The sequence below is a fragment of the Loxodonta africana genome, chromosome 19 (genome assembly GCF_030014295.1).
Source record: "Loxodonta africana isolate mLoxAfr1 chromosome 19, mLoxAfr1.hap2, whole genome shotgun sequence".
NCBI classification, from domain to species: domain Eukaryota; kingdom Metazoa; phylum Chordata; class Mammalia; order Proboscidea; family Elephantidae; genus Loxodonta; species Loxodonta africana.
The window spans coordinates 77064231-77076394 of NC_087360.1; the positions used below are offsets into that span (position 1 = coordinate 77064231).

The 12164-nt window shown below is 39.5% G+C and overlaps 1 protein-coding gene across 18 annotated transcripts in view; it reads left to right on the forward strand.

The window, feature by feature from the left end:
• PCM1 (pericentriolar material 1) overlaps nucleotides 1-12164 on the forward strand; it is a 123658-nt gene that overhangs the window by 52217 nt on the left and 59277 nt on the right. For 10 of the 18 annotated variants that reach the window (XR_010318668.1, XM_064272894.1, XM_064272896.1 and 7 more), the window contains 4 exons: nucleotides 4850-5011; nucleotides 7400-7456; nucleotides 10075-10247; nucleotides 10610-10741. Coding sequence is in view for 17 of the 18 variants with exons in the window: in XM_064272894.1 (XP_064128964.1) it covers nucleotides 4850-5011; nucleotides 7400-7456; nucleotides 10075-10247; nucleotides 10610-10741 (524 nt within the window). In the remaining variant the exon portion in view is untranslated. The remainder of the gene's footprint in view (nucleotides 1-4849; nucleotides 5012-7399; nucleotides 7457-10074; nucleotides 10248-10609; nucleotides 10742-12164) is intronic. The other 8 variants (XM_064272895.1, XM_064272900.1, XM_064272899.1 and 5 more) reach the window with 3 other exon arrangements.

Genomic DNA, 12164 nt, shown 5'->3' on the forward strand with positions numbered 1-12164 from the left:
CCGTCTTAGATAGAATAGAGTTGTCAGTGTACTGATCTCTGGTTCTCACCATCTTGCATCTTAATTTCTACCCTCCTTGCCCACTAACGAGGACTGAGATGAAATGGATGGTCAGCCATAGGACAAGGCAAGGCCTAACTGAGTGGGCTGGTAAAGAACAATGAGCTTTTTTTAGGTTGAGACAGTGTGTTACTTACGTAGAAAAGGTAGCCAGAGATATCAGCTGTCCCTTGTCCCTCACACTGAAAGGATGACACTGAAGCAGCCCAGGTGGTGGGACACTGTTGCTGAGGAGCTGGTGCCAAGCTACAGCGAAGCAGTTTATGGCCTCCAGTTGTGCACTAAGAGGGCAGGCAAGGCAGAGAGGCCCAGGAGATGGTGAGGGCCCTCTCAGGCTAGCCTGCTGGAAGGGGTAGGGAGGCATGTGGAAATGGCCACAGGGCGGCTCCTCACAAGCCTGCGTTCATGTTCCCAGAGGATGAGAAGGCCTTCTGCCGAGAGTTAGATCCAGCAGTGGTGCGAGAGTTGCCTCTGGCCCTGGTGGGTATGTGCAGAGTCTCTGGGGTGCCATGCCGAGCTCTTCCCCTGTAAATGGAAGCAAAGCCAGAAGTACTGTTTTCTTTAGCCTTGTCTGCCACTCATCCTGAGAAAAACAGCATGGGTTAAGAGTGGTGATGCCGGAGAGGAGGTGGTGGAGAGGAGGTGACGCTTCACCAGTAGGAAGCGCCGTGTGTTGTTACTGCTGGACTCCCGCCGCCCCAGCTGCCATTGCTCTGAAGCACGTGAAGTAATGGCTTCCTCACTCCTGCTGCAGCCAGTCACATCGTAGCATCTTTACTTTGGAAATCCAATCCTGGATGTTTCTAATTTGTGACTTAAATGTAACACCACAGTTTTTCCCTTTTCACACCATGTAAATATTTATAGCCTGCTTCTCTTCACAGTTTCAGTTGAGTTGGAGGGTGAGTGTATTGAAGTGGCTACTGTGACTTCCTAAAGAGAATTTTGTGTGTGATACATCACCTGTCCTTTCATTTCAATTAAAATTTACTCAGCCATTTTCATGTGATACAGTAACAACAGTCAAAAACTGCATTTCATTTTATATAAATGTTCTTGTTAGAATAACGTGTTTTTTCTCTAGAGCTTTGTGTACCATTAGTTAAATAAGCAATAGTGCTGTCAGTCAAATCATATTTTACGTATTGCTTTCCACAATAAAATTCTTGGTTTCTGGGCCTGTTTGATTGCAGGACCTGTTTTATGTTTCAGCCAATAGTATAATCGAGTGGCTGTTTTTCCCTGTAATTTTCGTGCAGAATGGGTGAGAGTGGCAGGACTTCAGACCAAAAGACCAAGAAAGAAACCAGCAACCTAAATGTGAGATGATGAAGTCCTGACTTGAATATGGGCTTTGGAATAGAGGAGGAGGGTTGAATCCAGATAGGATATCATACCAAGAATAAATTGACAGTGTCTTGGGAACTTATTTGTTATGAAGCAGTTTACAATGTAAAATAGTTCCAAGGTGAAGGGAACTGTGTTGGAGACCAAGTAGGATTATGGAAGATGTCTGCTTAAACAGGCGTGCGTGCAGCTCACCCTCTTCCAGTTACCAGCTAACTATGGAGGCAGCGAGGCTGTAGGTTCTGCTGGCTCCTTCAGAGAGTGTCTAGGGCAAAGGTCAGAGCTCCATTGTTCTTAAAGAAAGGTTGTTTAGGGGAAACACGTGCAGCCTCTCTTTGGATCTCTTCTCCCAAGAGGAGTGGTCTTTTGCCACATCAAGCTTCTAGTGGGCAAGGGGTGCCATTGAACAGGTAGGTGACATCCTCCCAACCTTCCAAAGGGGACAGCATTAGCCTTGGCAGCTGAGGAGAGAAGGGTCTCTTATTGTCTTGATGGGAGACTGACAGCTTGCTGGCCAGAACATTCCTTGACCATAGGAGAGAGACTTTGGTTCTCCCAGCATGACCCAGCACTTGGGTCCAGCCTTATGGGTGGGTAGGTAGGGCCATGACCAGGTCACTGACTGCACAGAAAAAGGACCCAGCAGCCGGAGAGAAGATGCAGAATCAGACAGCTAGGAGAGATGAACCATGTAAAATAGAGTTATTGAAGGAAATACACACTTTAACAAAATAATATGCACACGTAAGTGGATTTAATTATAACAAACAAAATATTCTTTAGAACTAGAAAAAATGACTTCCACATTTTTGTGTGTGTGCATGTTTTTTTTTAAATTGTGCGCTAGGTGAAACAATTTACGAGCAAATTTGTTTCTTATTCAGCAATTTATACACAAATTATTTTGTGACATTGGTTGCAATCCCCATGACGTGTCAGCGTCTCCCCTTCCACACCCCAATTCCCTGTTTCCATCTGTCCATTTGTCCTGTCCCTTCCTGCCTTCTCACACTTAACATTTAAATTATTAGATAAAGATGATGGATGCTAGTAAGTTCCAAATTAGTGGCCTTAGAAATCAAGGGGAAGAAATAGCTCATTTCTCAGAGCAAAAAGTACTAAGAGGTAAAATCGAGAAGAATAAGATTAGAGGCTTAAGGACAAATCCTAGGAATCTAGTATACAGGAGTTCCAGAAGAGGGAAAAAAATGTGTAGGAGAGGCAAGAATTGAGTAAATAACTAAGGGGAATCTGTAGCTGAAGAAGGACTCGAGTCTGCAGGTTAAAACGCCTGACTGTTGTCCAGCCAGGAGTGAAGGGCGGAAAAAAAAAATCATTCTCTGTGTTTTTTCTGGTAAAATCCCTAATTCTGAGGAAAAAGTAAAAACTTCATAGGCTTCCAGACCGAAAGTACAAGTTACAAATAAAAAGAACCAAACTGACATCAAGCAATCTTATGTACAACACAAAAAGTAGAAGACAGTGGAGTAGCATCCACGAAGTGCCCAAAAAGGACTGCAGGTCAAGAATCCAGTACTCAGCCGGGATACCCTTTACCTGTTGAGATGAAAAGAAGATGTTGCTGTAGCCAGTCTGCAGAAACTACCCTGAGGGAAACTGCACAAGAGAGACCTTCATAAGGGACGGAGAAGAGGTAACAGTTCAGTGAGGAAATAGATCACTCTCACTTATTAATAGAAACTCAAAATATTAGCAGATTCTACCAGTGTACGAAAGGAATATTAAAATGTGTGAGTAGGATTTATCACAGGAGTGTAATCGTGATTCAGTATGAGAAAATGTGTCAACGGAATTTATTATACCAACAATTTAAATGACAAAAACCGTATCATTGGAGCGGCACATTAGATAACATTTGAAATTGTTCCTAAAGTTCCAAGTACAGTGGACACAAGACAAATACAGTGACTCTTAGCAAGAGAAGGTAGGTGGGACTAGCCTGTAGGATCGCCAGGAGTTGGGGTGACTGGACAGCAACGGGTTTGTTTTTTTATTAGCCAATACCCAATCAAAAAAGAAAAAAGAAGAAAAACCTAGTGTCAGTACAAATACGCCAAAGACATTCCTATCAAATTGAGCAACCTAGCAGAGATCCACTCCACCACCATCATTTACATGTATGAGAAAGCATCGTGACAAGAAATGAAACAATTGTTAGGAAAGGAGGAAGATAAATTTTATATACGTTTTTTCTAATGATATTTTTGTATACGAAGAAAACCCAGGAGACAACGGAAAATAGCACTATAACTGATAAGGTAAACTGCCAAAATGGCTGGTTATAAAATAAATGTGGAGATATTTTTCTCTATTACAGTAAAAAACATTAGAACTGAAAGTGGCAGGAAGTATTTTCCTCACAGGAGTTCTCAAAGCTCTTGGGGGGTTGGGCAGGCATCAGGAATAGATTTATCAAGGAAAGTACAGGATCTATAGAAAGAAATCTGCAGAACGTTTTTTAAGAGTGTGAAATAGGATTGAACAAATACGAAAACAAAGATGTTCTTGAATGGGAATGCATAAAATTATTAAATGTCATCAATTCTTCCCAAATTAATATGCTTTTAATGTGATTCCATTTTGAATCCCCACGGACTCTTTTTGAAATGGGGAAAAAAAAATCTCAGCACTTACATGGGAGGACAGATGTCCAAGGATAACCAAAAAAAGCTAGGTGGGACTTGCCTTTCCTTACCAGATGGTTAAACGTGCTATAAAACTTCTGTGGCCAAAAGAATGTGAGAATGTCACTGGGATAGATAACTTGAACAGCTAGAATGCCAGAAATGAAATTCACTGTGTATGGGATTAAGTATGTAAACCAAAATTACACTTTAATTCAGTGGGAAGAGGGTACATTATTTAGGTAAAACCATCTATCTGTGTGGAACAAAACAGTTGAATTTGTACGTTGCATAATATACTAAATAAATTTAAAAAAAGAAGACTTAACAGAATAAATGGATAAGCTGTGCGTGGAGAATGCCTTTTAATAGAGACATGTCACATAAAAGGTATAAAAGGAAAGGCACATTTAACTATTTAATTTCCATTACTGTTTATTATATGTATTTTGTATAGATTGATTCTTTTATTTCCTAATACTGAAAAATTGTTAATTTGGAGTCCAGAAGAGAATTTGGGTTGTATAGGGCCTGCCATGCGGTTGGAATTGGACATACTTGTTAAGAGAGATGTCAAAGGACAAAGCAAGGTTAGAACTCTACTAACCTTACCCTGTGCTTCCAAAGTTTATTGCAGATAGCTCCAGGGTACATTAGTTACTGTTGTTTATTACACCAGGGCTCCATAGCATTCTAAGTTGAGCGGCCCGTACTGTTTACTGTGGAAACCCATTTCACTTTCAGCTTGAGTTAGTTGAAACAGATAACAGCTGTCACTTTTTTTTTTTTTTACTCAGGGTATGAAAGCGCCAGCGTGTCTAGCACATGCGAACCTTGCAAAAGTAGGAACAGACATTCAGCCCAGACTGAAGAGCCTGTTCAGGCAAAAGTATTCAGAAAGAGTCACGAGCAGCTGGAAAAAATAATAAAATACAATAGGTCGACAGAAATATCTTCAGGTATGTTTCTTTTTTGTTTACGTTAAGGAGCTCCCAGATTTGAAACTGGCCTCTCAAAGATTTCTGTTTTGTAGAAAGTTTTATAGTAGATATTATGGTACACAGTCATTGATATCAAGAAATCTCAACTGGAAATATATTTTTGGGCTGTGATACTAGTTTTTGACACATTTTTATAGAATACTTTCTAAACAAAAGAATAGATACTATTGTGCAACTCCTCATTTGAAATTCTGGAACTCTCATTTGAATAAGAATTGATATAAAATCCTGTCATTCTGCCTAAAAGCTTTCATTTATTATGCCCACAGAGTGGAATTTGAATGCCTTAATGTGACATGTGGCCCTCGGAAATTTGGTTACTTCCTGCCTCTCCACACTCCTCTGACTCCTCTCTGCCTTGAACTTCATTCTTCCGTTGGCTTGCACTAAGTTTCCCATAGCTGTCCTGCTTTTTCTCAGCCCACAGCTGTCACGTCCCCATTGGCCTTTGTAAGCTCTTTTTCTGATTAAAAAAAAAAAAACCGCAAACCCATCGCTGTCAAGTTGATTCTGACCAATAGTGACCCTATTGGACTGAGTAGAACTGCCCCGTAGGGTTTCCAGGGAGCACCTGGTGGATTTGAACTGCTGGCCTTTTGGTTAGCAGCCAGAGCGCTTAACCACTACGCCACCAGAGTTTCCCATTTTCTGATAGACTTATTATAAAATCTTAATTCTGGAACCCTGAAATTGCATCCTAAACTAAGCTGAGTCAGGTTCCCCTTTTCCCTTTTTGCTTCTGTTTCCAGCCTGTGTAAACCTATCTTGTTGCCCATATCACGTTACACAGCATTTGCCTGTTTAAATGCATCGCCCTTTACAGTGGCCTGGCAGCAGGTTCTGCCTTTTCATGTTTGTATCTTAAATGTTAGTGATGAGGCCTGACACGTGGTAGGGGCTCAGTAAGTGCTTATTGAATCTGTAGACGTATATGTGGTTGCCAGTGTTTTAGTTCAAGTAAGTCCTGGGAGTTTTCTGATTTACCGAGAATCGTAAGTGCATCTCAAAGAAATAGGGTTGAGAGAGTAAATACAAATTCAGGCAGCCCTCCGTTGTCAGTGAGATCCTTGGTGAAAATGGCAGCAGCAGCTACCCTTTATATCATGCTTGCTGTCTACAAATTACTAAGACATCTCACCTGGGGCTCCTAATCCTATGAGTTAGATGTATTTCTTTTTTGTAGATGAGGAAACATGGTCAAAGAAGGTAGCTGATTTTTACCAGCATTTAACAAGGGCCGATAATATAAACTAGCATAGCTTTCCTGGAAAGCTTCAGAAGTAGGAATCCATCCTAAGAAAATGAAAGTGAAAAAAACTTGGAATTTAGTGCTCTTTGGACTGTGATTCCATTTGTGTTTAAGCAGAAACAGAAAATTGAATGGAGTAAGACAGGAAGAAAATACATCAGATATCGTTTCCTTCATTGTCATCTCAGACTTTCCTGTGTTTTCTAAAACTTTCATAATGAGCATGTATTACTTTCGTAATCAGAAAAGAAACACCAGATTTGTTTGTATTTTGAAATGACTTCTTCAGGGTCGTATTGCTCAGAAGTGGTACAGCTGAACTTTAAATTCTGGTCTGCTCTTACGTTCAGGATCCTTTTGGAAAAACTTCAGTTGTCTGAACCCTAGAACTTTAGGAAAATTTTACAATTTTCATCTCATTTCGCTATCTTTATCAAACAGTGGTATATATTCCCTAGTGGTTTACTCCCAAAGAGTAGTTGGGCGGGGGTTAGGGAAGGGGATTAAATTGAAAGGTTTAAAAACTTACATATCAGTCACCTGAATAACTGATAGTTGACCGTAATACTTCAGACCTTATTACTATCACTTGGAAAAATATGATTGAATTTTAGTGAATTAAAAAACATACGTGAATAGTGTAAATACACTTTTGTATATATTTACATTTGTACATGCTCAAGATTTAGTTTTAACCATTACTTCACAGTTTTTATAGCATGAAAAAGTAGTTGTTATTATTTTATTATGATACTTGTTAAATAAACTGTAGCATATGTGACTGCTGGTATAAAGTTGCCCAGTTCTTTTCTCCCTGGGGAATTTTGGGCTGTTCTAAGCTTGAATGGCAGAAGTGTTCATGGTAGTCATCATCAGTCACATTAATAAAAGCTGGTAAACTTTTGGGGGTTTTTCCATCTGGTGAGTCTGTTTTTAAGTGAGCATAAACCATGCCTGGTAATAAAATTTCAGTTCAGGCAAACAGTTTTAAAGAACTTTGCTTATTTCTTTTTTTCATTCACTGATTCATATGATAGCCCCTGTCTTTCCTACTCATCCGCATTTTGTGTTCATCCTCTGTCTGCCCTTTCCCGCAGCACCTGCTAGGAGAATACCTCAGCAGGCTAACAGCAATGCATGCGAGGAAGCGCCAGGTAACCGTCGGCTTAGTTTTGGTGTCAGCGTCTTCTTGTTAATTTTTTTTTCCATTGGTCCTAAAATCCTTGGTTTTATTGCTTTAATTTTTTTTAATTTAGCTTAGCGTGTATATGTTATTGTTTCACTGTTGTAAAAATGAGAGAATTCATATTCACAGAAGTCTGAAGTCTTTCATTTATAACTCTTGGTAAAATTGGCTGCTTTTCTTATTTTTGTTTTCTGTTAGTGTCTGTAACATAACCCACACAGTCGTATGGGTGGTAGAAACTTTTTATGATTTAGTGTTTGATTTGAAGTTACTTTCTATTTCTTAAATGCGTAAAAGCATGAACATTTTTTGAAAACAAAATGTAGTTATTTTTTATTCCTGGCTCTGATTTACGGTGTCAGGTATTGCATATGATTTGTGTTGCAGTTTGGTTGCTTTCCATTACTGATCAGTATCTGTTAAAAATAACAGTTATGACATGTGAAGATAAAGATCATGGAAAATTACAAAGATTCCAAAATGATTTTTTTTAATCTTTAAACTATTTTTATTAAAGTAAGGTTCTGAATGATTTGGAACTATAAATATCCTTTAGCTCCTTCTGTAGCTGTAGATGAGTGAAAAGTAAAAGCCTGCTATGAGCCTTTAGGGGAATCCGAGAGAAGTAAAACAAGGACCCAGAACTGACAAAAGCTGAATCTATCAGTAGCACGTCCAAGAGAGAAGAACTCTGGAAACTGGAGAGGGGACAGACGAGATGGAACCAGAGACACCTGACTGACAGCAGGACTTTTTCTGGCCTGTACTCATTAATTTTAGTGCAGAAGAAAAAACCACCACGAACCTTCTACCTCTTGACTGCTGCGGGGAGGGAAGGGTGTTTGTCATAATTTATTATTTGGGAATAATTTAATCTTTAAAAAAATTTAATCTTTACTGACACATAATTTGGAGTGATAATTTCATCACATACCAAAATAGTAAAGATGTTATTAAAATATGCTTTGTTTTTATATCTTTGAAATAAATCACATTTGGGTGTTGTAAAACTCCTAAGAACTTTAGTGTATTGATTCACCCATTATAAGTGTCTGAGGCAAGATAGAGAAGTTGTGTTTTTTACTGTTGTTTCTTTATATTTGTGGGAAATGAGACCTTAATGTGTTATCACTTAGCACATTAGTGGGAACTTTTTTTTGTTGGAGCACATTCCTCTCGTTTTCTCTGAACCTTTCTTAGAAACTCGTCACTAGTTCTTGTGGAACCTGAACATTTACTGTGGTTCTACCATTGCTCGAGAAAGTTTATAGCATTGGATAGCTGGGAGAGCCACTTGCAGATTTTTTTCCTCCCAGACCCACCCACTGCCGTCAAGCCAATTCCGACTCTTAGCGACCCTATAGGACGGAGTAGAACTGCCCCACAGAGTTTCCAAGGAGCGCCTGGTGGATTCAAACTGCCGACCGTTTGGTTAGCAGCCGTAGCACTTAACCACTACGCCACCAGGGTTTCCTTTTCTCAGATAGAGAACTCGAAATTGGAACAGTTCCTGGTTTGTACTCTTAAAAGCATGAGTATATAGCTTTAAGAATGGCAACTTTGCGTTGTCCAAAGATGCATACAGCAGAATCTTAGCTAAATAATAGAGAGTCTGGATTCTGTGGAACTGAAAACTTGAGATAGGTCACTGCCTGATCCAGAGTTTAAAAGCCAGTTGCCACCAAGCCTCTTCCAACTCATGGGGCCCCCACATCTGTCAGAATAGAACTGTGCTCCGTGGTTGATTTTTTGGAAGCAGGTTGCCAGGCCTCTCTTCCGAGGCTCTTGTGGGTGGACTTGAACCGCCAGGCTTTCAGTTAGTAGCCAGACATGTTAACTGTGCCACCTAGAGACTCCGTTCCACTTAGCATAGTGAAATTGACCCATCGCATTATAGTTACAAGTTCAGGTTTCATTGCTATAACACTTAATTTTCTGTGTGATGGATGGGATTTGAAATTAGTAGACCTAAATAGTAGCAGGAAACCCAGGGTGTGGCATAGTGGTTGAGAGCTCGGTTGCTTACTAAAAGGTCAGCAGTTCGAATCCAGCAGGTCAGGCACTCCTTGGAAACCCTGTGGGGCAGATCCACTCTGTCTTACAGGGCTGAGTCAGAATAGACTCTACGGCAACAGGTTTTTTAAAAAGTGGTAGCTACCATGCCAGTATGCAGTTTGTTCTTGGCATTAACGACATAAATTTCCTTTTCTTTAACGAGTTTCACATTAGCAAAGAAGAAAAAAAAATTTACATGGTTTATTTCATCAAAGTGCTGAAAGATTTTCACTGATCATTCCTATGAAACGTATAAACGTTTCCAAGTATTTTTAATCGAGAAATAAGTGTGATCTAACAAGTGCTAGGTAATATTGTTTATGCATTTAGATGTTTAACATGCGGTACTTAACTCTGTAATTTTAAGGTTCTTTTTCTGTTCTGAAAGCCTTCTAAAAGCCTAAAAGCCTTGAAAGAGATTTTGTTTTGATTTTTAAGTAATTGAAACCTGAGAGTAATGATATGAGTTAATAGATAGCATCCTGAAGATTATCCATCAACACTGATTTTCTGATCTGTTATATCTTCCAGAAACTGGGAGTGATTTTTCCCTGTTTGAAGCCTTGCGGGATACTATTTATTCTGAAGTAGCAACGTTAATTTCTCAAAATGAGTCTCGTCCACATTTCCTTATTGAACTCTTCCATGAGCTTCAGCTACTCAACACAGACTACCTGAGACAGAGAGCCTTATACGCATTGCAGGTATGTGCTACATGACTGTTTTTCCCACCTTATCAGTTACCACCTTTCCTCATTATTTTATCTGGTTCCTTCTTAGTCTGACGCATGTTCTTGTTCCATGTGTGTTTTGATCTGTTTTGGGCGTGTGTGCTTTCTTGCCATTTTACTTACAACTTCTTCTGTGGCCTAAGTAGTTTTTAGATGAAGTCTTTTCCTGAGAAATTTTCCAGTGTTTTATCTTCAATGTTATTTCATCCTCACAGTTAACCTGTGAGATGAGAAATAGTGCATCTGTCTCCTGTCTGCTTCTGCCTTTAGGTGTATGATATGAACTGGAGACTGTACGTGTTCTGTGTGAGTTACTGCCCTGTTTCCTTATCTAGGACCTAGTATCCAGACATGTTTCTGAGAGCCATGAAAAGGAAGACGAGCAGGTGAAGTCGGTGAATTCTGGCACTTGGATAGCATCAAACTCAGAACTTACTCCCAGTGAGAGCCTTGCTACCACTGATGATGTAAGCTGACACATGAGGGAAATGGAGGCATGATTTCAGTACGCAGTAAACACAAGCTGACTAGATGGTTGTCAAACAGTGTGAGCACATCTCACATTTGGGTTTGGGCTTTTTTAAAAACTCCAGGATGATGTGGTACATGATTTTTATTTTGAGGTGAGGTATAAAACTCAGTCAAAATATAACACCAGTAAAACACCTGAAATTATATGTAAGTGTAGATTTTGAGGTCTAAAATAACCATATTTATAGCCCTGTTGCCCAAGATGGGGGCTGACTCATAACGGACATTTAATAAGTATATTTGTGGTTATTCAAAATAATCAGTAAACCAGATAGCAATCAGTAAAGGTCCTTGAATAAGTAAGTACAAAATAAATTAAGTTTTTGGGTAAAAGAGAAGCCTAGTTAAAAGACAGTCATCTCGGGGGTGAGGAGGGGGATGCACCTTAATATATGTTAGTCGATGAAGCAGATTTTGAATAAAAAGGACCTAGAACTGGACAAGAGTCATGAGGAGAGTGGCATAAATTCGGTAAACTGGGTCCTCCAGTGTAGCTGGGGATTGCATCATCTCTGTCTTTGTGTTTTTAGTTCTCAGCACCTAGCACGTAGTGGATTGAAAACTGCCAGGTTACTGAGGAGATAACTTGCTAGATATTTGAAAACCACCTTTAAAGGCCCAGTGGCAAAGTTGTGAGGCCTTCGGTGTGTTGTGAAAGGTCATAGTGGTCCTGGGATAGCAGGTGTGTTCATTTTGATTGCTGCTCTGGCACCAGAGTTGAGGTCCTTGGGAAGAGTGCCATGGATGATTAGCAGGTCACGTCTGCAGCCGATCGAGAGTGGGAAGCATGCGTCCTGGGTTTCTATCCTCAACTGAAATGTTAACAGAAGTATTTTCTCAAAAGGTTGCTCCTTTAAGAGAAGTTTTTATTTTACTGATGTCTATTTCTTAATAAATTTATCTGGTCTTATCTATTCTTCAGATATAGTAATTTCCTTGAAACTATTGAGGACTTACCCTGATTTTTTTTTTTTTCTATTTTTAACTTATGTTGAAAATAATGCTTCCCCAAAAGGTTTTCTACTTAAAACCTTTTTCCACGGGTTCAGCTCGTATACTACTGTGAACATGAATCTCTGTCTGAAAACTACATGACTTCTGTTGACTTTACAATGTCAAATATAAATTAGTGTAAATAATTTGCTATTTTGGATTAGTGGTGCAGTGGTTAGGAGCTACGGCTACTAACCAGAAGGTTGGTAGTTTTAATTCCACCAGCCAGTTCTTGGAAACCTTATGAGGCAGTTCTCCTCTGTTCTATAGCATTACTATGAGTTGGAATTGACTTAACAGGAACAGGGTTTTTTTTTGTTTTTTTTTTAACTATTTGAAAATTATGTGCTCATATTTGTGGAAAAT